The 26148-nt window shown below is 44.2% G+C and overlaps 1 protein-coding gene across 1 annotated transcript; it reads left to right on the plus strand.

Annotated features, from left to right (window-relative positions):
* Nucleotides 1-431: 431 nt before the first annotated feature.
* ICMT (isoprenylcysteine carboxyl methyltransferase) lies at nucleotides 432-26148 on the plus strand. The gene is made up of 5 exons (XM_068120467.2): nucleotides 432-784; nucleotides 8438-8526; nucleotides 15179-15348; nucleotides 16384-16601; nucleotides 24737-26148. The coding sequence occupies exons 1-5, from the start codon at nucleotides 587-589 to the stop codon at nucleotides 24905-24907; spliced, it is 846 nt and encodes a 281-aa protein (XP_067976568.1). The 5' UTR covers nucleotides 432-586; the 3' UTR covers nucleotides 24908-26148.

Consider the following 26148-nt stretch of genomic DNA (forward strand, 5'->3'; position numbering starts at 1 on the left):
GGCACGTGTGGCGGACACGAAAACTCACTGGCGTGAGGGCATCATTCCGCGCACCAAGTGGGCGGCGGCCACGTCCGAGGGGTAGGCGTGGCCGCGGGATATACACCGGGCGCGCAGCCCGGAGCGCTCCAGCCTCCAGTGCTGCAGTTGAGCTCTTGTAATAAAGACTCTTGAACCTACCGCGTTGTCCGCTTCCTCCTTGCTATACAAGTAGCGTGCGTAGCACCGCGCTTCAGGTTGTCATAACAACAAACCTTCGCCGTTGTCTCCTACCTGGCACGTGGAGGAGTGTGCAACACGGCCCAGGTGGTCCAATCTATCACCTCTTGGATGTGCCACATCCCTTTTGGTCCGAAAAACACGAGATGTGTTTTAAAAAAAATCAAATGATCAATGTATTATTATATTCTCTATTCATCGGCCATGGCGGTGTAGTCGCGGACGGTTTACACTATGGAAAGGGAAACGCTGTTAGGAAGTTCTGTTTATTTTTTCAAGTCGGCGCTTGCCGCTTGGTGTAGGATACTGTATGGAGATGTTAACACGCCAAAACGTGGAAGGTACTGACCGAGGGTAACTCGTTATCATGTTGCCTATGGCGCCTGATGGTCGGTTTAGCGTGTCCTGCTTTATGCTTGGCATCTCCGTGCTCCTCCTGCCGCTCGTAACTGGTCTTCGGCACGAATCCCTCACAGTCACAGGACGTCTGGCATTTTTAGTTTACTTCGTGTTGCTCAACGTCTTGCTGCTCGTGCTGTTCCCCAATCGCCAAGCGCGTTTTCAGGTAGGCGATATTCGTCGCGGCCTACACTGCATGACGGGAAGGATCTCCGCCTGGGTCCTATTCTTGGATATCCGAGCGAACCTGGTCTCTAATCCCCGAATGGTCAGCACACAAAGGGCAATGTCACAATTTTTAAAAGGGGTAACAACATTGGGGCCACATTTATAGGAAACCCAGTTCCAATCCCATATACTTCTGTGTTTACCCACTGTTCACTGATAATAAACTGATGCTCTTGTAATTCATGTAAACGTGCACGTATGTAATGTCTTTGTCCTGTGTGTGTGATACACAGTACATGTACAAGCTAAGCTTCTCCTTGAGCCTTCACTGTTAAATGGAGGCATTGTACATGTTCCATATGCAGGGCAATTACAAGAGTGTTGTAACAGGAATGACCGCACGATGGCCAACTACCGGTCAAAATTTGCCTCAATTTTTCCAGTTTTTGTTGAAATTTGCACAGTTTAATGTCTCAATGGACTCTGAAATTAAGCATAGAACAAATAAACAATTGGAGATAAAAAAAAAGAAATCATTGAATCATTTTGTTTAACAAAATTTAATTTAAATTTTTGACTCAGCAAAGCAGCCATCTTTTGCAGATATAACCGCCTAACACACTCGTGGCATTCTTTCTACAATGGAAATCAAATATTGTTCGGGAAGTTCTTCCCAACACTGTTGCAGAAGTTCCCACAAATGTGTTGCACTTGTAGGTTGCTTTGCTTTCACCCTTCTGTCCAGTTCATCCCAAACCAGCTCGATGGGGTTTAAGTTTGGAGACTGTGCTGGCCATTCCATGATTTGAAGCCGACCGTCTTGTTCTTTTCCTCGAAGGTAGTTTTGACATAACTTGGAGGTGTGTTTAGGGTCATTATCTTGCTGTAGGATGAACCCCTGACCAACTAGGCGTATACCAGAGGGTATTGCATTGCGCTGCAAAATACTGCGGTAGCCCTTTTGGTTCAGGGTGCCAGTCACTCTGTGCAAGTTGCTGACTCTGGATCCAGCAAAAGAGCCCTACAGACAATCATGCTTCCTCCTCCATGTTTGACAGTTGGTGTCACCCTGAGGAACCATCCTTTCGCCTACTCGACGGCGTACAAAAACCCTGCGTGATGAACCAAATATTTCAAATTTTGATTTATCGGTCCATAAGACCTTCCAGTCTCCAGTCCTCCACTGGCGATGCTTCATGGCCCGGGCAAGCCTCTTTTTCTTATTTTGCCATCTTAGCAATGGCTTTCTTACTGCCACTCGACCTGTCAAACCTGCAGCTCGAAGTCTTCTCTTCCCAGTTGAAACTGAGACTTGCTTACTTCAACCAGTGTTAAGCTGTGCTTGAAGCTGTTGTCCTGTGAGCCGCCTGTCACGCAAGCTATTGATTCTCAGAAACTTGTCTTCCGATTCTGTTGTGGCTTTGGGTCTGCCAGACCTCTTCCTGTCAGAGTTTCATCCAGTTTCCAAGTGTCTTTTGATGGTGTAGGAAACTGTACTCACTGACACCTTGGCTTTCTTTGCAATTTCTCTAAAGGAAAGATCTACACTTTTAAGGGTTATAATGGTCTGTCTGTCTTCCTTTGTTAATTGCCTTTTTCTCGCCATTATGATAGCAATATACTACTTCCTGCAGTGCAATCGTGTCCAAATAATGCTTCCGAGGGTGTAATAACAGTCTGTTCCAATACTGCTTTTATACAGACAGGGGGTTTGTAATCAAGTAATCAGCAGAGGTTGGGACACCTGTAGGAATTGTTTGCATTGACTTTCAAGGCTTAATTTACTTACATTGCTGCAGAACAGCTGTAAGTTGTTCACCCATTACTTGTTCCCTGAAGAAGGCCTTTTTTTTTTACAATATAACTATGCAATTTACATTATTTTCACGTTTTTGCTAACCTAAACTTTTTTTTAAAACCTCGAGCAGTTTACTGCTTACCTTTGTACCATTTCAGGTTATTCACTGGACTTGAATTGCTTAAATTTCAATAAAAACTCGAAAAATTGAGGTGTTCTAAAACTTTTGACCGGTAGTGTATATATACATATAATAAAAAAATACATATATATACAATAAATATAAATACAAAAAAATACAATACTGTAGCGGTTACCTTATGCGCATGTGGCGGTTACCTTATGTGCATGTAGCGATTACCTTATTTGGTCATAATACACGTGCACGGGCCTGTGGGGCTTTTTGTTGTGTGGACGTGACGCACGCGCGGTTGTCGGAGCCACGCCCTCCGAAGAGGGTTTTGGCTTTATAAAAGCGTGACAACTTCCGTTCGCGTTAGAGTGTGCTGGAGATTCCTGTTTGAATAAACAAGCTTTGAACCCTACGAAATGGCCTCGTCTTCTCGCCTTCCGCAACTTCTAAACTGGTGACCCCGGCTGCCCCCGAACGGATTCGGGGGCTGCAAACGAACACGGCAGTTTCGATCGAACTGCCGGAGTTTTGGCGACGACGAGCGACCATGTGGTTCGCGCACCGCGCTCGGCTCCTCCTCTATGACCGGAGGGGCGAGCCTGCTCCAGGACCCTCCAAAGGGACGCAGTTACGGGATGTGGGTGGCACTGCTGCTCATCTCTTGCGCGCGCACTGACGTTGGCGGCACGGCTGCTTTGTTACCTTCGCGCGCGCTGCTGCTCATCTCTTGCGCGCGCACTGACGTTGGCGGCACGGCTGCTTAGTTACCTTCGCGTGCACTGCTGCTCGTCACCTTCGTGCAACTTCACTCTACAACTACAGCTGCAACTCGCGCAACTACTTCTCCGACTCTGCCACCTCGAGAGGCCCGCGAGGAACCTCGGCAGCCTCCCCCGAGGACTTGACCAGCCCCTCGGTTGGCTCGACCGCTTTTCGCGTGCACCGAGGCCGGGCACTGCTCGAGCCTTCTCGGCACTGCCCATGACCTGCAACCTCGGGAGGCCCGCGAGGAACCTCGGCAGCCTCCCCCGAGGACTTGACCAGCCCCTCGGTCGGCTCAACCCCACGGCAGCGTTCTTTTCATGCGTACCGAGGCCGAGCACTGCTCGAGCCTTCTCGGCATTGCCGAGCACGCCTGCGAACTACGTACATGCCCGTGGAGTGCATTCTGGGGGGACGCATGTAGCGGTTACCTTATGCGCATGTGGCGGTTACCTTATGTGCATGTAGCGATTACCTTATTTGGTCATAATACACGTGCACGGGCCTGTGGGGCTTTTTGTTGTGTGGACGTGACGCACGTGCAGTTGTCGGAGCCACGCCCTCCGAAGAGGGTTTTGGCTTTATAAAAGCGTGACGACTTCCGTTCGCGTTAGAGTGTGCTGGAGATTCCTGTTTGAATAAACAAGCTTTGAATCCTACGAAATGGCCTCGTCTTCTCGCCTTCCGCAACTCGAAAAATTGAGGTGTTCTAAAACTTTTGACCGGTAGTGTATATACATATAATAAAAAAATACATATATATACAATAAATATAAATACAAAAAAATACAATACAAATACATATATATATATTCACCTCTGTCCACTCAACTCCCTCATCCTTGCTGTGGAAGGTATTGTACAATTTATCTCCATGGGTCTTCATGGTTTGATTCAATATCAATTACCTGTCTGATGGACAGCTGGGTCTGGTTTCAGGCAACTAATGCAACAACCTTGTCCAACAAACAACAACAAAATATATGTTACCTCAGTTTTGTCATGTCTCTCTCTGCCTCTCTCTGCCTCTCTCCGTCTCTCTATGCCCCTCTCTGCCTCTCTCTGCCCCTCTCTGCCTCTCTCTGCCTCTCTCTGCCTCTCTCTGCCCCTCTCTGCCCCTCTCTGCCCCTCTCTGCCCCTCTCTGCCTCTCTCTGCCTCTCTCTGCCCGTCTCTGCCTCTCTCTGCCCGTCTCTGCCTCTCTCTGCCCGTCTCTGCCTCTCTCTACCTCTCTACCCGTCTCTGCCTCTCCCTACGTCTCTGCCTCTCCCTACGTCTCTGCCTCTCCCTACGTCGCTGCCTCTCGCTACGTCTCTGCCTCTCCCTACGTCTCTGCCTCTCCCTACGTCTCTGCCTCTCCCTACGTCTCTGCCTCTCCCTACGTCGCTGCCTCTCCCTACGTCGCTGCCTCTCCCTACGTCGCTGCCTCTCCCTACGTCTCTGCCTCTCCCTACGTCTCTGCCTCTCCCTACGTCGCTGCCTCTCCCTACGTCGCTGCCTCTCCCTACGTCGCTGCCTCTCCCTACGTCGCTGCCTCTCCCTACGTCGCTGCCTCTCCCTACGTCTCTGCCTCTCCCTACGTCGCTGCCTCTCCCTACGTCGCTGCCTCTACCTACGTCGCTGCCTCTCCCTACGTCTCTGCCTCTCCCTACGTCGCTGCCTCTCCCTACGTCGCTGCCTCTCCCTACGTCTCTGCCTCTCCCTACGTCTCTGCCTCTCGCTACGTCTCTGCCTCTCCCTACGTCTCTGCCTCTCCCTACGTCTCTGCCTCTCCCTACGTCTCTGCCTCTCCCTACGTCTCTGCCTCTCCCTACGTCTCTGCCTCTCCCTACGTCTCTGCCTCTCGCTACGTCTCTGCCTCTCCCTACGTCTCTGCCTCTCCCTACGTCTCTGCCTCTCCCTACGTCTCTGCCTCTCCCTACGTCGCTGCCTCTCCCTACGTCTCTGCCTCTCCCTACGTCGCTGCCTCTCCCTACGTCGCTGCCTCTCCCTACGTCGCTGCCTCTCCCTACGTCGCTGCCTCTCCCTACGTCGCTGCCTCTCCCTACGTCTCTGCCTCTCCCTACGTCTCTGCCTCTCCCTACGTCTCTGCCTCTCCCTACGTCTCTGCCTCTCCCTACGTCGCTGCCTCTCCCTACGTCGCTGCCTCTCCCTACGTCTCTGCCTCTCCCTACGTCTCTGCCTCTACCTACGTCGCTGCCTCTCCCTACGTCGCTGCCTCTCCCTACGTCGCTGCCTCTCCCTACGTCGCTGCCTCTCCCTACGTCTCTGCCTCTCCCTACGTCGCTGCCTCTCCCTACGTCGCTGCCTCTACCTACGTCGCTGCCTCTCCCTACGTCTCTGCCTCTCCCTACGTCGCTGCCTCTCCCTACGTCGCTGCCTCTCCCTACGTCTCTGCCTCTCCCTACGTCTCTGCCTCTCGCTACGTCTCTGCCTCTCCCTACGTCTCTGCCTCTCCCTACGTCTCTGCCTCTCCCTACGTCTCTGCCTCTCCCTACGTCTCTGCCTCTCCCTACGTCTCTGCCTCTCCCTACGTCTCTGCCTCTCCCTACGTCTCTGCCTCTCCCTACGTCTCTGCCTCTCCCTACGTCTCTGCCTCTCCCTACGTCGCTGCCTCTCCCTACGTCGCTGCCTCTCCCTACGTCGCTGCCTCTCCCTACGTCTCTGCCTCTCCCTACGTCGCTGCCTCTCCCTACGTCGCTGCCTCTCCCTACGCCGCTGCCTCTCCCTACGTCTCTGCCTCTCCCTACGTCCCTGCCTCTCCCTACGTCCCTGCCTCTCCCTACGTCGCTGCCTCTCCCTACGTCGCTGCCTCTCCCTACGTCTCTGCCTCTCCCTACGTCGCTGCCTCTCCCTACGTCGCTGCCTCTCCCTACGTCTCTGCCTCTCCCTACGTCGCTGCCTCTCCCTACGTCGCTGCCTCTCCCTACGTCGCTGCCTCTCCCTACGTCGCTGCCTCTCCCTACGTCTCTGCCTCTCCCTACGTCTCTGCCTCTCCCTACGTCTCTGCCTCTCGCTACGTCTCTGCCTCTCCCTACGTCTCTGCCTCTCCCTACGTCTCTGCCTCTCCCTACGTCTCTGCCTCTCCCTACGTCGCTGCCTCTCCCTACGTCGCTGCCTCTCCCTACGTCGCTGCCTCTCCCTACGTCGCTGCCTCTCCCTACGTCGCTGCCTCTCCCTACGTCGCTGCCTCTCCCTACGTCTCTGCCTCTCCCTACGTCGCTGCCTCTCCCTACGTCTCTGCCTCTCCCTACGTCGCTGCCTCTCCCTACGTCTCTGCCTCTCCCTACGTCTCTGCCTCTCGCTACGTCTCTGCCTCTCCCTACGTCTCTGCCTCTCCCTACGTCTCTGCCTCTCCCTACGTCGCTGCCTCTCCCTACGTCGCTGCCTCTCCCTACGTCGCTGCCTCTCCCTACGTCGCTGCCTCTCCCTACGTCTCTGCCTCTCCCTACGTCTCTGCCTCTCCCTACGTCGCTGCCTCTCCCTACGTCGCTGCCTCTCCCTACGTCTCTACGTCTCTACGTCTCTACGTCTCTTCTGCCCTCCCACTCTATGTGGTAATAAACATTTTGTTAGAAAAAATCTGTACGTGGTCATTCAAGGTACGGGACTTTGCCATTAAGCGTGAATGAATTGGCTTAAAAAATCCAGCCACATGCCGAATGGGAAACGCACATTTACCGCGCATATGGGGCCATTCAAAAATACTATGGCGTTATTTTTTTAGGGAGGCACGTACGAACGTACGCTCGTTTTAGGGATTATGCTTTACCAATATTTTGACACTCGATCTAAACAAAGCCAGACAGTGTATAATCAACACAGGCCTACACGCCTGTTCGGTGGGTGGAGTCAAGCGATATATGTGGGTGTGGTCTGGTATCCCACCAATACGTGCACATTTCAAAAATCGAACCCCAAAAAGAACAGCAACATCAAGGCGAAGCTCTTGTAAACATTTGACATGTAGTATCACCGGCGTCCACAGACCGAACGGATGATGGAGGTATATTCACCGCCATGGGTAGCAAGGATAAGCTGGGATGTTGGGTGTTAACGCTTCAAAAGAAGGCTCAACGCCGGGAACATCAACGTAATACTTCGGTTTGCATATTTGGACGACCGTTCTATTGATTCCATCCAATGGCAGAAATGGACGTTCTACTCGTAGTTTTACATCAATTAAAACTACTAAAGTTTCGTTGATAATGGACAAAGGTGGATGGGATTTTAGCCTGGGATTGGCAACAGAGGCAATGATGGGAACAACAACCATCCCACTGCCTCCCACTGGACTACAACTTTCCCCCCACCCTTCTATAAGTTATGGATGTTAGGTGGCTATTTATTTATTCTGTCGAAATATTTCTTGTTTTTATTGCTTTATTCTTGTACTATAAATTAGTTCGAATAAATTCACACTTTATTGACCAGTCCACCGAATGTATTTCTTCATATTTGGATTCTACTTTTTATACGGAGGTTGGAGGTGGGATTGGTATGAATGAGTGAAGAGGGATGAATTGAGTGATAATAAGGTCTGTAATATGAAGAAAACTAGAGCTCATCTCAAAGTGCAAAGCCAGACCGCTTCCACTTCATACTCAAACTAAAATCAACAAATGCGAGTTTAAAAAAAAATACATTTGAAATAAAAATTAGAATTTTTTTGGAAATTTAGGAAAATTCGAAAATTAGAATTTGAAAAAATTTAATATAATTTGGAGGGAGGGCTAACAAATAGGTGATGTGTGGATGTTGCATTCTTGGTTAGCAAAATACACTCTTCCTTTGTCTACCTTCCCACCTTCCCTTTATACAAAGTTTGTTTTTGTGTTTGCGAGCATTATTTTGGACATTTTGTTTCACTGCTTTTGCTAATGATGTTCTCCATCGGGACCTAGTGTTTCGTTTCCATTATGATAACTTGAGGTATTGATTGGTATTGATGTTTTGTTAGGTGGCGATTCGAGCTTGTTTTCTTGGGTTTGTCTGTGGCTGTGGCCTAATTCTCAGCAGCAGCATATCATCATGGAGGTACTTTGGCTGGTGAGTCTGTTTATGTACTGTAGTTTTGTTTTTCGTCATCGTTCACGTTGCTCCAATTAATCATTGGTACAATTTTGGCACTTCAGATTCCAGGATATTTTTCACTTCATCCCCACTGTATCTAGGTACCTATCTAATTCCAGTTTAAACCAATCTACTGTTTTGCTACCACTATTGTCGAGCATGTTTTACCACAGTTCGAGCACTTGGCAGAATAATTAAGTCGTATGATTGTACCCTCGATAAATGGCTTGATGCAACATATAGTCAGGTTCACTATGTCAATAAATTATATTTCGTTCAAAATCATGGTAGATTAGCAAACCTATACATTTTTGGAAAGGTTATAGCATAAGGAAACTAAAAATCAATGTTTACATTTGGAGAGATACCTGTATGGCGGCCATTTTGGATTTTCAAAATGGCCACTGTAAAATACATATTTTGTTCTATTTCTGCCTCTAATTACCCTAAAAACTTTTAAAATATACTAAACCTATATTTTCAGGGACAAGGAATCCAATGAAAGTATCAAATTAGTGCTATGGGGAATGGTAAGACACGAATCAAAGGTTTTGAATTGCAAAATACTGTCTTTATATTCGCGATAAGTTGCATAATCAAATACATGTTATTTTGTACAGGCAGTTAATAACATCAAAATGTGTCACAATAATTCATATCACCAAACATACACAGGCAGTCAGCAAAATCATATATACACACGCAGTCAGTATAACTTCACATCTACACAGGCAGTCAATGACAAAATATACACAGGCAGTCAATGGCATCAAACATACACGATTACAGAATATGCCATTTAGAGTTCGTCATCACTGTCCTGTGTGTCGTATCCGACAATATAGTCCGCATCGTTTTCACAGTCCGTTCCACACAAGCAAAGGTCGGTCAAATTGATTGGCAAATCGAATTGGTCGAATGGTCGATCGAATCGAATTCGATGAATCGAATCGAATCGAATCGATCGAATTGGTCGAATGGTCGAATGGTCGATCGAAGCGGTTGGTCGAAATTGGTCGATTGGTCGAATTGGTCGAATTGGTTGAATCGAATTGGTCGGAATTGGCAAATGTAAACATTGATTTTCAGATTTTCCATGTAATAACGTTTCCAAAAATGTATAGGTTTGCTAATCTATCATGATTTTGAACGAAAAAACATAGTGAACCTGACTAATACTTCATACATGTCATTAAGGTGTTCTTTCTTTGACAAGGGCTGGCAGGGTATGAGGTATGCACAATGCATTTGAGTTGTCTCTCCTGGGTTCATATCTTCACCCAGCTGTATAATAAACTGGTAGCCTTGCAAGGTGATTCACCAATGAGTGCGCCATCTATCAGAAGGATGTTAGCTTGAGGACCTGTGTGTCAGCACAGGTCGTTGGTAGACGTTAAAAAACCCACGGTGTCCTTCGTGAAGAATACGCGAGTTATGGCCGGCATCCTGAAGAAATGATAAATTCTGCCACTTTCAGTCGAGCATAAGGCCTAGCCAGCCGTTTTGGGAAAGAATGGCACAAGAAAAACCTACAAGGTGGGAATAATTGGGACTGTTAAAGAAGAAGAAAAGGAGGAATCTGTGTTTACAAGAGTATGTGAAATGACTGACTGTCATACTCATTGGGAATGAGGTCCTTGTTACAGCAAAGTAGTTGAAGTTGTGAAATGCATTCATCTTTAAGCTTTTCACACTGTTCACATTGCTGAAGGACCTCTCTGACCTCAACTGATGTTTGAGGCAATGTATTGATGAGACTGAGTAGTTTCTTTCCAATTGGCCCAAACTGTATCTCCTGTCCTGCTGTTTGTTGCTACCGATCTGCTTGAATTCAAATAATTGAGAATATAGTGCATTTTTGCTGTACTGACCACAAATTTGGTCTCGATTCCGGTTGTGCTCGTCCATGAAATTTTGATCATTGTTGAAAAATTATATTCGTTCGAAAACTCATTTTGACTCTATTATTGCTGTGAAACGATAGTTAAAGCCACCTGTTCATTTTTAAAACTGCAATCCCCCAATTACCCACCCATGGTAGTGCGCAGATGGTGTGATTAAAATGTGGTGGGTGGAGGAGGTGACCTTTCTTTTCACAGCATTGCTTGAGCTTTTTGATGAATCAAACCTGTTGCTGTTGAATTCATATTTTGAGACTCCAACACAAATAAAATCGCTTCTATTTTATGCAGCACGTCTTCTATATTTTAAAAACAAAATACAGTTGGCCAAAGAAAGCCACCATTCTCAAATGATCTGCTTTGATTTGTTACCAGAATAGTGTTTATTTTCATTTACTGTCGTTTTCTTTTGTTCTGAACCTGTACCCTACTCTCTCACCATCGAGGCAATGCACCTATGTGTAATAATTGGAGGCATGGATTTTTTTTTCTAAATAAAATGGTGGGCTGGCAGGATAGTTGAGAGTTATGCACACTTAACTCTGAGCTGTCTACCCTGGGTTCGAGTTTTGACCCTGTTGTTTCACATACAGGGTGAGGCATCAATGTGTGTGCTGTCCATTGACGTTAAGATGGAGGACCCGTCTGCCAGCAATGATGGACATCAAAGATCGCACGGTGTTTGTCATGAACAGTAGGCGAGTTGTCACCGGCTCCCTGAACAAATTTAAAAATCCTGTTTTAACTGAGTACTGACAAGGCAATGGCAAAGCACCCAGTATAACCTTGCATGACTAAATCTTGCAAAGCAGAAGATGCAGAAATTTCTGCAACATCCATAATGTTGTAATGGTCGCCAGTGTCCTGATGCCAATGCTGACAAACCAACAAAATGGGAGGCCATGGGGTGGACAAATCTCCCAACCGAACAATCGACAATTTAGTGACAAATGGTCCTTAGAGATGTCGGCAAATGGTCGTCCGCCGGCAAAGCCGTACAGATATTTTTTTCAGTTTCTGGCTTTCAGAAACTCTAATGAGATCTGCCACCTACGGTAATTCCCCCATTTAGTTAATATTTGAGTCCGAGCGAACACTGAGGTAATTTACCGCAATATTGCAGTACCCCGGTTTAGAATCGGCCTTCTTTCACCGGTGTGTACCCCAGTTTAGAATAGGTACACCGTATCCCTGCGCATCGTAAGAGGCGACTAAGGGTTGGCGTCAGGAAGGGCATCCGGCCATAAAAACATTGCCTCAAACACGGAACCATGATTGTCATGGGGCCCGCAAGGCCAACCCCTGCTCTAGCGGGGAAGAAATGGCCTTAAAACGATCATTCATTCATTCATTCATATTGCAGCCTCAAAATGAGGTTTTCGTGTCAATTTTCCAAATCGCAAACCATGCACCAGGTCAACACTCCAATGGTTGTAGCAAGTTTAATAAATACCCCAAGCAAAGGGGGTGGTGAAGAAAACAAGGAGGAGAAGTTACACATATCACAGTTCTCTACGCAAGATATCTCAATGCCTTACGCGTTACTTTATCTCATTCACACGATGAAGATACAAAGAAGGATAGGTCACCAGACAAGGATTGAAAAACCTGATGCCCCACGCAATGCCTGTGTGGAGTCGGTGCTTGTGGTTTGAGGGGGGTTTGAGTTGCATACGTGGTCTACGATTGCGGAGCTATTGGCAGGACAAGGTGTGTCTGGTGGTGTCGTTTCCCCGTCTTGTAGCTTCTCGGGGTCTCCACACTTGTCCGGCCCTGCTGAGTCCTGTCAATTTTGTCCGTTGCATCCACCTGCTGGACTCAATGGTACGTCTCTCATCCGCCCAACACCCTACTCAATGCCGACTCTATGAACCCACTCAAGCTCCTCTCCCCTCAACTACTCTTCCCGAACTCCTCAAAATAACTCTTCCAGCCCAACTGTCCAGTGCGAGCTGCAGCAAACTGTCCCCGCCCCTCAGCTTACCTCATGACCGTTTGCCAATTAGTTCTACGCCCAGCCTCGCCGATTAGTTATTGCCATGCCCACAGTTGCGAGTGGTGGCCTTGGAGGTTTTCAGGATGGGTTGCATTTCTTACCACAGTGCACAATCATGAGGTGTACTCTTGCCATCCGCAGGGATGTGGGAGGGGGTTGTCTGGGCTTTGGAGGTGGTTATGATCAGTTATCTTTAAAATAAACAAATAGACAGATTACGTCGGGAATGATTTAGAGGCAGAACAGGACAGAAGCTTGCAGCCACATTGCAGCTAGTGTGGAGGGGTCATGACTATCATCTCCAAAACAAAATTTGACATGTTCTCTATTGCCTTAAATAGACACCACACACTCATGTGCCAAAAGCGTTTGTGCTAAACGTGTACTAATGCTATAACTAATATTTTACAACCGTTACTCCCTATTCCCGTCCCTGCAGCAATATATTGTTTTGTAGATGGGGGTGAGGGATCCATAGTTAGAATGTAGTAAGAATAGTATAGACCGTGTGTACGAGTAGGTTAGAATTACTCTTGTATAAGGGATCTGCCAGGGGTAAGTCGTACATAATATGTGCACTTATGTGGCATTGATTGATAGCAGAGCAGAATATGGTAAATATGTATGGTGTAAGAACCTCTGGTATAGGTGAAGCCAGGAGAGGACTTGGGCGCAACGGCATGGGAAAACATCATACTTTTAATAGGAATCAACTTGGGGCTGTTTGGTCAAAAAATCTCCAGGTCATGGTGTTAACATAAGTTGAGGAGCCCTGGCTGAGGGCTGAACAATTCTACGAGAGGCCGCCCCGCATGGCAGGGCGGCCTGTAGGATGAAGCTTCCCACAGACTGCGGGTGGCCAATAGGTGACCCGTCACCCTTGAAGGTGGGACCAAAGGAAGAAAAGGCTGTGCCCGCGCATGTGCATGGGATTTAGACCTTAAATTTCAATGGAGATAACATCCCTCTCTGTTTCGTTGCTGCCTGAGAAGGACGTGTTGGAGAGATCGGACAACTCGTCATCGCTCATCATTACCATTCCTCATTGTCGCCATTCTTCCACCCAGAGCCACACTTCTCTCTGTGCCACATCAATCTGCATGACACCAGCCCAAGACCAGCTTGTGCCTGTCTAAAGTCCTCACCTGCTCCCTTTATTGTGTGAAGCGGGTATTGTCTGCATCATAGTGGGTTGTTTTTTCCTTTTAAGTAAGATCGGGTGTTTGCGTCTTATTTTCCCTATTTGTCTATCATTGTGCGCCAGATATGTCCGGATATTGCAGTCTTGTTCATCCCCGTGTTGGTATTATTTTGTAAATAAACATCTATTTAACTATAAGAAACATCTTTCTGTCTTCTTCCGACTCTCGGCCCTAGCTCCCCTGCTCTGTCTATGCTCTGTCCCCCAAATATTCCTGCAGGTCGCACGAGATCTGCCAGTAACCCTCTTCTGGTGAAATTGCCAAAATCAGGACTCTCTGCTCACCTTCACTCTTTCATTCCTATTTTTCCCCGTCTGGAACAAACTCCCACTCTTTCTTCAATCCAACTCCTCCCTGCAGGTCTTTAAAACAGCTGTTCACCACCATCTCTTATCTTCCCCCATCCAAAACCTTAATCTTTTCTACTCCCGTTAATACACCCAAAATCCACCTTTTTCAAAAACCGTTGTTCTTTTCTGAAACTCCTAGCAGTGTCCATTTGTGTTATACCGTTTCCCTCCCGCCCCAGCCCTCTCCCTTCCACAGATCTCCCGATGTCCCTGTTCTGTACTGTTGATGTGCTTCCCTCTCTCTCTCCCCCTTTTGTCTCCCACTCCCTTTATTATACGTTTTATGTGTTTTCTGTTTATGTTGTATCCCACCACTCAGGATGCCTTCCTGAGGTGGATGTCTGATGCTACAATATAGAGAAACCTTGGATTGCTAACTACTCAGTACGATGATGTATGAAAAGTGGCGAGCAGGTTGTTATGGTAAGGTCATACTCTAATTTGTTTTTCTCTTGTATGTAATATGTTTTGGGACCTTAAAAAAATAATGTTTGGGTCACTCTGCAATTGTCTTCCACCCCTCCGACAAGGTCGGAGACTGGGGACATTAAATTGAGCTCCGTCTGACTTGACCAACCAACCGATCATCTGTCCATGTGCTTTTGGGTCTGTGATATTTCAAAGAAGTTGAACATTTTATTGCAGATATGTATGCCTCATGACATTATCTCAATCTGATTAGATCACAGCTGTGATTGGCTAAATTATGTTGCCATGGCAACCATCTCGGTAACTTGCCTTGCATACACGGTATTTCAGTTCTATTCCTCATACCACCCAAAAGGTGGGGGGCCTAGAGTATCAGCTCCTTGTTGTTTGTTAAATTATTTAGTATATTGTATCTTGTATTTTTAGTTTCCTAAATTCTGGCTAACTTGTCTGAAATGGAAGAAACAATAATTGCCATCAAATATCTGCACTTATTTTCTTTCTAGGTCGGTGAGTAATTTTTCTAAGGGATGTCATGAAGGTGTAATGAATTAACCTGTTTCCTTTGATGAACCATTTATTTTGAGGTTGCCCGCCAGACATTTAGTATTGTGTTTACATCCCCATCCTGCAGATCTCCCTCGTGGATAATAATATGCCTGTGGAACATGCCAGGTGTCTTTTGTATGATTGTATACTTGGTGTGAAACACGATGGGCAAGCTCTTGTGTGATTGTGTGCATTCGTTAGGTATCTTTGCTCGCTGAGCTTCTTCCATTACTCCGAGTACCTTGTGACGGCTATCACAAACCCCCGGAACCTCACACTCGACTCCTTTCTGCTGAACCATAGCTCTGAATACAAGCTTGCAGCAATCTCATCTTGGCTTGAATTTTCTCTGGAAAGCCTCTTCTTTCCTGGTAGGTTTGCCTGCCTTTTTTCCCCCCAAGATGTTTTAGTATTGGTACTCGGCGATTGTCCTTTAATTGATTCCAGGCATGTCCAAGTGTTTGAACATGAGCTGTTGCAAACTGTCTGAAATGACCTCAGTTTATGGCACAGGTACTCTCTTAAATTCCAATTGATATTGGGGAGGGATCAATGACTCTGGACTAAATGAAATTCACTTGGTTTGGTACAACTTGTTGCTCTACCAAAAAATAATCTTGGAACAAGACAGGGCATTTAACAATGCAGAATTTCGTCAGGGTGTATATATTGCAGTACTGTACATCTGAGAAACAGTGCGAACTCACTAATCTACTAATTTTGCTACTTTACTGTACGTTGAGCTAAGCTCTCAGCTCAGAGCTACTAGGAAAGCATAATGATGTTGGGCATATGCACACAACATAATATGAAAGCGTGATTTGCTTCACGTAAAAATTTGTGTTGATAGACTTGATGGTGATAAAGTCATTATGGATGATGGTCATGCTTAGAGAGAATATATTTGATGGATGGAAGTCAGTATCCTACTTGTCCATTGTAAGAACATATCCATGATGGAATCCAGTATCCTACTTTGCCGGTGTGTGCCCCGGTTTAGAATAGGTACACCGTATCCCTGCGTGTCGTAAGAGGCAACTAAAGGGTTGGCGTCAGGAAGGGCATCTGGCCATGTTAATGGCCATGTTAAAAATAAAAACATTGCCTCAAAAAGGGAACCATGATGATTGTCATGGGGCCCGCAAGGCGAACCTCCGCTCTAGCAGAGAAAATTGACTTGAAAAGGGAAAAATCCAGTATCATACTTGTCCAGTTTTATTCCCCCTTCCCCCATTCCTGTGGTAAGTTATCTTTGGTTGTCTACTATTTATATTAAAAAAACGCATTGCTCACTGCCAGGTGGAATTTTTGTCCATGCTCCAACATCGTCGTTGCCGACCTCATTGCACTACTTAACCGTCATCCAGTGCTTTAGTTGTACCGCAGGCTATTCTTTGCTCTCGTAGTACTCAAGGAGAACCAATGGATAAGCATCTTGGGCTTGTTCTTGGCTGTATCCGGCGAGGTGCTTCGTAAGGCGGCCATGCTGACAGCCGGCTCAAACTTCACCCATGTTGTTGCAAGTGAGCGAGCATCTGGCCACGTGCTTGTCACTCGAGGGGTCTATTCTGTGTTTCGGCATCCATCTTACGTGGGATGGTTTTACTGGAGTGTCGGCACACAGGTTGGTGTTACATTGGCATTCTTTCCTTTTCGGAAATATTTATTTTTACATCTGTTATATGAAAAACTGGGAAAATTTATTCAATCAACACTTAAAATAATTACACCTTATAATTTTAATTTGTTAGATTTTAAGGAAGTTAAAGAGATCATTCAAAGTTTGACACATGTGTTTACCTTACATTTAGGTTGTTGTTGGTTGGTCTTTTGTAAACATTAAATAAGCTCATGATGGTAGGACCCAAATTTGTATATTGGTATGTTCTCGTGACATTTTGTAATGATCAGCCAATATACACTACCGGTCAAAAGTTTTAGAACACCTCAATTTCTCCAGTTTTTATTGACATTTATGCAGTTTAATGTCTCAATGTATTCTGAAATTAAACATAGAACAAATAAACAATTGGAGATAAAAAAGAAATCATAGAATCATTTTGTTTAACAAAATTTAATTTAAATTTTTGACTCAGCAAAGTAGCCATCTTTTGCAGATAAAACCGCCGAACACACTCGTGGCATTCTTTCTACAATGGAAATCAAATATTGTTCGGGAAGTTCTTCCCAACACTGTTGCAGAAGTTCCCACAAATGTGTTGCACTTGTAGGTTGCTTTGCTTTCACCCTTCTGTCCAGTTCATCCCAAACCAGCTCGATGGGGGCTGGAGACTGTGCTGGCCATTCCATGATTTGAAGCCTACCGTTTTGTTCTTTTCCTCGAAGGTAGTTTTGACATAGCCTGGAGGTGTGTTTAGGGTCATTATCTTGCTGTAGGATGAACCCCTGACAAACTAGGCGTATACCAGAGGGTATTGCATGGCACTGCAAAATGCTGTGGTAACCCTTTTGGTTCAGGGTGCCAGTCACTCTGTGCAAGTCAATGACTCTGGATCCAGAAAAAGAGCCCCAGACCATCACGCTTCCTCCTCCATGTTTGACAGTTGGTGTCACACACTGAGGAGCCATCCTTTCGCCAACTTGACGGCATACAAAAACCCTGCGTGATGAACCAAAGATTTTAAATTTTGATTCATCGGTCCATAAGACCTTCTTCCAGTCTTCAGTAGTCCACTAGCGGTGCTTCATGGCCCAGGCAAGCCTCTTTTTCTTATTTTGCCATCTTAGCAATGGCTTTCTTACTGCCACTCGACCTGTCAAACCAGCACCTCAAAGTCTTCTCTTCACAGTTGAAACTGAGACTTGCTTACTTCGACCAGTGTGAAGCTGTGCTTGAAGCTGTTGTCCTGTGAGCCGCCTATCATGCAAGCTGTTGACTCTCAGAAACTTGTCTTCTGATTCTGTTGTGGCTTTGGGTCTGCCAGACCTCTTCCTGTCAGAGTTTCCTCCAGTTTCCAATGTACTACTTCCTGCAGTGCAATATTGTCCAAATAAGGCTTCAGAGGGTGTAATAACAGTTTGTTCCAATACTGCTTTTATACAGACAGCGGGTTTGTAATCATGTAATCAGCAGAGGTTGGGACACCTGTAGGAATTGCTTGCATCAACTTTCAAGGCTTAATTTACTTACATTGCTGCAGAACAGCTGTAAGTTGTTAACCCATTACTTGTTCCCTGAAGAAGGCCTTTTTTTACAATATAACTGTGGAATTTACATTATTTTCCCATTTTTGCTAACCTAAACTTTTTTTTAACCTCGAGCAGTTTACTGCTTACCTTTGTATCATTTCAGGTTATTCACTGGACATTCAACTGCGTAAATTTCAATAAAAACTGGAAAAATTGAGGTGTTCTAAAACTTTTGACCGGTAGTGTATTTGGCGCCCTCTAATGGAGAACAGGAACAGGATAAGTGGTTATCTTTGTTGTTTTTCATATTTGCTATACAAGGAACTTTGGCACATTATGAGATCATGGCCAATTCTGTCTGTGCTCTGTCAGCATCATGTTAATTCAATCAAGCAATTATTGACCTCATTTCATGGGATGGGGTGGGAGTGGGAGGGGTTCATTTTAAAGTTGTACCTTTTATTTATTATTTTATCTCTTTATTTCCTACTAATATGGGACTTTCAAAATGACGTATGAATGCTAAGGAGGCCTTTCTCGCATGTGCTATGTACACATTTTCAGCGACTCACTTCTGCTAGCGCAGGCACTTTTAACCTGTCAATGCTAGGGTTAAATCTGTAATTCAAATAGTCTTTTTAACATGCTAGTATACCCACTCCATTCGGGAGTGGCAGGAAGGATCATGTTTTTATCCTCTCTGGGATATACATATACATTACAGTATATCTAGGCTTGGGCCTCAAGAATGTCGGGATGTGTTCAGTTACCAAGTATTCTACTTGCCACAGTATTCGTCGAGTGGTTTAAGCATTCAAGCAAGCACTCCATTCATAACCGTTGATAAGGAACGGTTGGCTTGGCAAGCACTTGGTAACTTGGTGAGCCAGCTGCACGGTAACTGAACACATCCCAGATTTCCTCCCCTTCATTTTTGTGTTAAATCGCAGTAGTGACTATTTCAAAAGATAATCATACATGATTGTGGTTTATAATATTTTGGGGTATTCCTCCACCAAACGCCACAATAAGCAATTTATATACGCTAACATGGCATTTGTCAAAGGAGGAAAAACCCCTTGGGAAGAGGGGATATTATTAGTGTTAATAATATAATGGTGAATATCAGCATTTTAAAAGTTTGTTTTAAACTTACCCTGTGCATTCACAAGCCCCAAACATGACTTTCCCATCACTGTTAAGAAACACCCAAACCATATACGCTGTCTCCCTCAGTGAAGTCTGCCTGTTACATCTGTAACAAACCCGAATTAGGCTCACAAGAGCACACACGACACACAAACACACGACAAAGCACACACACATTAGGTACTATCAAGATGCACAAATACATTACATGTGAGCATGGCTCAGATAGTGGGTACACCCATTGTTACATTAAGGGCAAAATATGTTGTTCAAGGGAATATAAAATGCAACCTATTATGTTAATGTAAGTGTATTTAAGTATCTAAATCTAGAATTTCAGATCTGTAGCATGTTCGGTTAAAAACTTATTAGCGAAGACATACAACACACTCAATACAGGCTTGTATTGATATGCACATAACTCGGTGTCCACTTTAATCGGTTATTTGCAGTGTGTGTGACTGTGTGTGTTGTTTTTAAAAAATGTAATATGAAGCTCAATCTTGATCACTATGGGCATCATGCTCAACAAATATTTCAGCAAATTTGCTTCAGTCACAAAATTTTGGGCAAATGAAATTTGGACACCGTTATGTGCATATCACCAGCATGGGCCAACACCACACAATATGCATACTTAGAAAAAAAAGAAAGAAGTGTTCAGCAAAATGAGTGTAAAATTGTTAGAAAGACATAGGAGAATACACACACATTTGGAAGTATTTTAATGGACCCTAAAAAGTCAATATATTTCCAGAAACATGAAAAGATGTGTCGAGGACGTGCACATAACTCGGACACCAAACTTGATGTTGTAATGTTACACTTTAACCCAATTGAAATTCTTTGGCTAATATGACCAATTTCAACATCACCATGAGCTAGATATTAATAACAGTACCTTATCCTCACATATGGTGTTGAAACAACTCTACCAAACAACTTTACCAAGTTGCAGTTTGTTGCATTTAACCATTTTAACATGTCTATTTTATATCCTTTGTACTCTTTATCTGTTTGTCTCCCGCGATGAAGCTAACTCCAGGGGCCTTTCACTCACTCACCGCAGGCAGGTTGGTGGCCTTTCCGTCTTCTACTGACTCCTCTCCGGCCTTGCCTCCCCCCCCCCCCCCCCCCCCAGCTCTCTCTGGGCTCTGTCCCCCAAATATTCCTCCAGGTCGCACAAGATCTGCCAGCAACCCTCTTCTGGTGAAACTGCCAAAATCAAGACTCTCTGCTCACCTTCACTCCTTCATTCCTCTTTTCTCCCACCTCTGGAACAAACTCCCTCACTCTCTTCAATCCCACTCCACCCTCCAGGTCTTTAAAACAGCTGTTCACCACCATCTCTTATCTTCCTCCATCCAAAACCTTGATCTTTTCTATCCCCGCTACTTTCACCCCAAATCCACTTTTTTAAAATACCAACTTCTGTCCTGGAAGTCCTTGGTGTCCTTGTGTTTTATACTTCTCCCACCCCCCTCCTCCCTTCCCACGCCTCATCCCCCCAAGCCCTCTCCCTCCCACACATCTCCCTGCTCTCAAATGTTGTGTTTGTGTGCTTCCCCTTCTCTCCCCATCTTGTCTTCCGCTCCCTCTTTTTATATATTTTGTTTGTCTGGTTGATTTGTTTGTGAAATAAATATTAGCTCTTTCACGAGCCTCGATTCAGTATACAAAAAAAATAAAAAATTGTGATGAACAGTGATCGTAAATCAATAAATGTGGACAAATTCTGATCATTTACTCGAGATTCACCGATAGAAATGAAAGCCATTCGGCACATAACGTGGACATCGCAGGATGCGTGTCCAAGTTATGTGGGGTATTACAACTTCGGTGTCAGCGTGACGTGCCGAATATGATAGCTTAAATTTACCTAAACGCACATTTTTATTCATGGAGACAAATTATTTTTGCCTCACCAAATGAAAAGCAGTACTTCATGAGAGAAACTCAGGAGAGAACAATATCGGGACGATGTTGATCTTCACAATGGTGCGTAACATGCGTCAGCACGAGCCAACCAAGAGAGGCATGAGGAAAATTAAACAGAAAAGCCATGAACTTCTGCACAATATATCGTAAAAATTCATGCAATTTCTTTAGAGTTTTAACAAAACTTTCCTTTCGGTAATAAAGTAGATTCATACTTCTTACCTTGCAGGTCTTTATTCAACTGAAAACATTCAAATACGGTTAAAGTGAAGAATGATCGGACGACGGCGAGCTCCGCGAGTCGAAATTGTAAACTCGGATTCGCACGTCACGCTAGTGAGGAGACACGGACACGCAGACGAATGCTGAGCTTGCCGGAGAATGATAGTTTGCAAGCGCGCGTGTGTGGTCTTATTGTTTTCACCGAGCAGGAAACTTGGTAAACAAGCATGATCTTCCGAAGACGGCGATCTATCGTTCGGATGAGGAGAGAGTGATACGCACGTGACGGGGCTGACACAAAAATTGCGAAGAATTTTATTTGTCCAGATTTTTTATTTTCTGATCACAACATTGACCTCCTCTTTTTCTCTTCTTGTTTTCCCACTTATTTTCAATAAATAAGGCCATATTTGGGACGGAAATTTAAGGAAACAATATAAGCCTTGGCTCCCCCATTTTCTCTGTTGCAACTGTTGCAATTGGAAACTTGACTGTTGAACACAAAACATGATCAACACATAGTAGTGACATCCAGTTTTATTTTAAGAGTAACTACATTGAAAATAGTCAACAGGAACGACACATGCAATGAGAAAAACATTTTAAAGAGCACAAATGTAACATTTCTTTTTATTATAAAGGCCATTTTTTGACGTACTTATATTCATATTATAAAAATCATAATTAAAATCATTTGTATTGCTGGTTTCTACAGGTCCACCAAGGTGTCTGCCTTCACATCTGACAATTAGTTTTGTATCTAGGCACCTCATTTTTATTTTCTGGGGGAATTCATGCAAGCATAGTAAAGTGTACCCACTATCTGAGCCATGCACATGTACAAACTGGAATGGTACTGGGTAGAGCTCCTTGGGCGCTCATTCTGAACAAAATAGCATTGTCAACTGAATACACTACTATTAATGGCCCACTGCTATTACGACCCACATACCCATATCATCCATGCACCCTATTATGTCACATACATTGCCATTATCCATAACTTTATTGATTAATTATTTGGATGTTCAACAACCACTTTTATGCACATTAAGGATAAATTGCATCAATGAAGATGAATATGAAAAAAAAAATTCTAACTATTCCCCATGGCTAGTCATGTGTATGAGGTTTCACATCGATCTGTTAAGCGGTTGGAGAAAATATTTTTTTATGTTTTCTTTTCAATCCAATATGGCTGCCAGACCACGTGACCAATGATGTCATAAATTTAATTCTTCACTCACACCGGGTTGTAAATCAGATATATGAAGTTTCAGATTTTTTCAGATAACGATTTTGATTCAACCAATTATGGCTGGAATAATGATTCACCTTCACCAGTGACCTCATTGTTGTCACTCTATATACCCCATGAGGAGTTGACATATGCCAAGTTTCAATTTTTTTCATTGAGTGGTTTTAGAGAAAAATATGTCCAAATGTTTTTCTTTAATCCAATATCGTTGCCATACATTGTGACCTATGACGTCAGAGTTATCAATAAAATATTCTCCATGAGGAATCTCTCCTAGGTTTAATGTTTTGTATCAAACAGACAAGCAGTTTCAGAGAGAAAAATAAAATTAAGCAAAAATATATAGACGTGAACACATATCTCTTCCTTTAATTTTCTGTTCCTCACTATTATATCACATACGTAGTGTGTTCAAAAAGTATCCGACCTTTATTTTTCGTGCGTAAAAAAAAAGAAGCTAGGGAGGCGTTGATTGGTGCACGTATGTAGGCGATCCTAATGCACACGCGTGAATTTTTTCCCACCTGCAGAAGCTGTCATTCGACGGCAGACCGCCGATGAGTGAGGACATGTAAGTGAGCGCCGTCGGATTTTCGTTTTTGACAAAATGACGGAAAAACTTGAACAACGCTACTGCATCAAATTTTGTGTTTTTTGGCCTCGGGGATGTTGGATGCTTCCATTGTGATGACTGCACCTTGGTTTCTGGGTCGTACCCATAAACCCAGGACTCATCGCCAGTGATCACTGTGTTGAGGAAGCTGGGATCGCTGTTCACAGTCTCCAGCATGTCCTGTGCGATCTCCAAACGGAGTTGCTTCTGCTCAATCGTTAGCAGCTTTGGTACGAACTTCGCTGAGATTCTCCTGAAGCCCAAATCCTCCTTCATAATGGAATGAACGGTGTTGAATCTTGTGGCTCGTTTCCACTTGGGAATCGCCAAGCTTTACACAAAATTTGATGCAGTAGCGTTGTTCAAGTTTGTCCGTCATTTTGTCAAAAACGAAAATCCGACGGCGCTCACTTACATGTCCTCACTCATCGGCGGTCTGCCGTCGAATGACAGCTTCTGCAGGTGGGAAAAAATTCACGCGTGTGCATTAGGATCGCCTACATACGTGCACCAATCAACGCCTCCCTAGCTTCTTCTTTTTTTACGCACGAAAAATAAAGGTCGGATACTTTTTGAACACAGTAGTACACATCCATGTGACATATACATACACGCATTGCGATGGTCTTGCAACTCCTTCGGGGCGAGACCGATTAACAACTATTAAACAAGACTGACAGCCTCTCAAAACAGAGAATATGGTGTCACATTGACCATAGTGTACACAGCTATTATGTGATCATGCACACGTTGAGATGTAGACCCGCATAATTACCCAAGTGGCAATTGAATGAACTAATTGAATGAACCACATTTTACTTTATCAACAATGACTAATTACACTACATAAATTTCTAATTACCCCCCCTACCCTCCCCCCCCACCCCCCTTCCCATCTTTCCTCCGTCCCCAACCACTATGGCCACAGATCTGGAAAATCTGTAAATTATGATTATTTCACTATTTGTTGAAATGTTAAGCCACAACTCACCAAGACCTCCGAGATCACGAGCCATCAAACAATTACTTTTTTAAATTTTCTCTTGACTTTGGTGGTTGTGAAAATGTTCTGCTTGTTTGCCTTGATCAATCAAGACACTCCTTAAAAGCATTTTAAAATGTTCCTTTTTGTTCTGTACCACAAGAGCATGTCTTCCTCAATGTCCATATATCCATGCTCCTTGCATTTCCAATGTTCATTCTGTCCGTGATTGCAATCATTCTGTGCTGTTTACTGCCAAAACTTTCTGCTTTATCTGCTGAGAATCATGGCTATACCTTAAGTCATTGAGGTTCTGGAAATGCAAACAGTAAATTGGTTGCTACAGAAAAGGTTGACACAAATTTTATTTTCAATACTTTTAAGTTTGTTGTTTCTACTGTATACTTAAAAATTGCAAAACCTTTTTTTTTTTTTTCATTCACACAGGCGATTCTGTGCAACCCGCTGTGCTTGGTTGGATATGCCATCGTCTCGTGGCAGTTCTTTCGTGATCGCATTGAGGATGAGGAGATCACCTTGATAAGCTTCTTTGGGGACCAGTATCTTGATTACAAGGCCCGTGTGTATTCTGGCCTCCCTTTTATTCATGGTTACTAACCCATGTAAATGAGATGTGCAGGGAGCCTTACCTTGCACGTCATTCCACCATTGGCCACAATTGTGGCGTTTACCTGGTGAGTCCGGGTAGAGTGCTGCTTCTAGAATGAGAGGACAGGTGTTTGCTGAGCGGACTTGCATTGTCACTAAATGCCATCATCAGCAAAGGATTTCTTACTCAATCTTGAACTGAGCTGTAAATGTCACAGCTTATGTTGGAATATTAATGTCCCTACCCCCTACCCCAGCAGAGAATGAATAGGAAGAAAGTTGCATTGGAGCATCAATATAGGGAAAAAGTTCAGTTTGACATTGGCAAAGCCCAAGCATGTTATTTGATATGCTGATTGGATATTTATTCTTCAGTCTTTTAAAGTTGCCTTAATAATACTTCTGGCACAATCTGATTTTGCCATGCCGGTCGGTGCTGAGCTCCTCAAACTCCGTTTCATTTTATGGCATCACATTATGCAAAGTGACAGCACCAATATGTAACATATAATGTGTTCTTATGATCAATAAGATGAACGTCATTCTTTTATAGATTCTGCTTTATTTCATGGCTTGTGCAATTTTATTTTGTTGCTTGTTTTATGGCATCGGTTGCTTCAAATCTGCTTTTTAGTGGTATTGCTATATTAGACTTTCAACTTCCTGAACTTGTATGTACTTGTCTTCAGTTTTCCTCCTTTGCAATTGGGATTGTTCTTTTACTTTTTTGAGCTTTGAAAGTTTTACACTTTATTTAACAATGTGTGTTTTTTGTTTTTTTCAAAGCATTGCACTGTGTATAAAGCAGGGATGATGCAAGTTGTATATATGGAGTATTAACCAAAGCGCTGAAGTACATATGAACATCAATTGACTGGCAGGTGTGATGTTTTTTTAATTTTTTTTTAATGGAATTTTAATTTTGTATTGAAATATGGCAAACCTTACTACCTGCACTGAATGAGGAAAAAATAGATAATGTTGTAGCACACAAAAATGACTTGCTTTGAGTTGTTGCAGCCCTGCTCTAAAGCACATATTGTCTTATGCAAATATGTTATGAAGAATGTCTATTTGTGGAGTCTGGGTTAAGGTTAAGCTTATTATGTGCAAAGTGCAAGGCTGTGGGTTTTCCTTTTAAACACGTTCATGTACTTGAAGGTTTACTTTTTTAATTCCACAAATTTTTGTGTTTGGCATTGAAGCAACCATTTAGAATAAAAACAAATTGATCTACATATTACTCACAA

The sequence above is a fragment of the Myxine glutinosa genome, chromosome 6, assembly GCF_964187855.1.
Source record: "Myxine glutinosa chromosome 6, kmMyxGlut1.1, whole genome shotgun sequence".
In the NCBI taxonomy this organism is placed as follows: Eukaryota; Metazoa; Chordata; class Myxini; order Myxiniformes; family Myxinidae; genus Myxine; species Myxine glutinosa.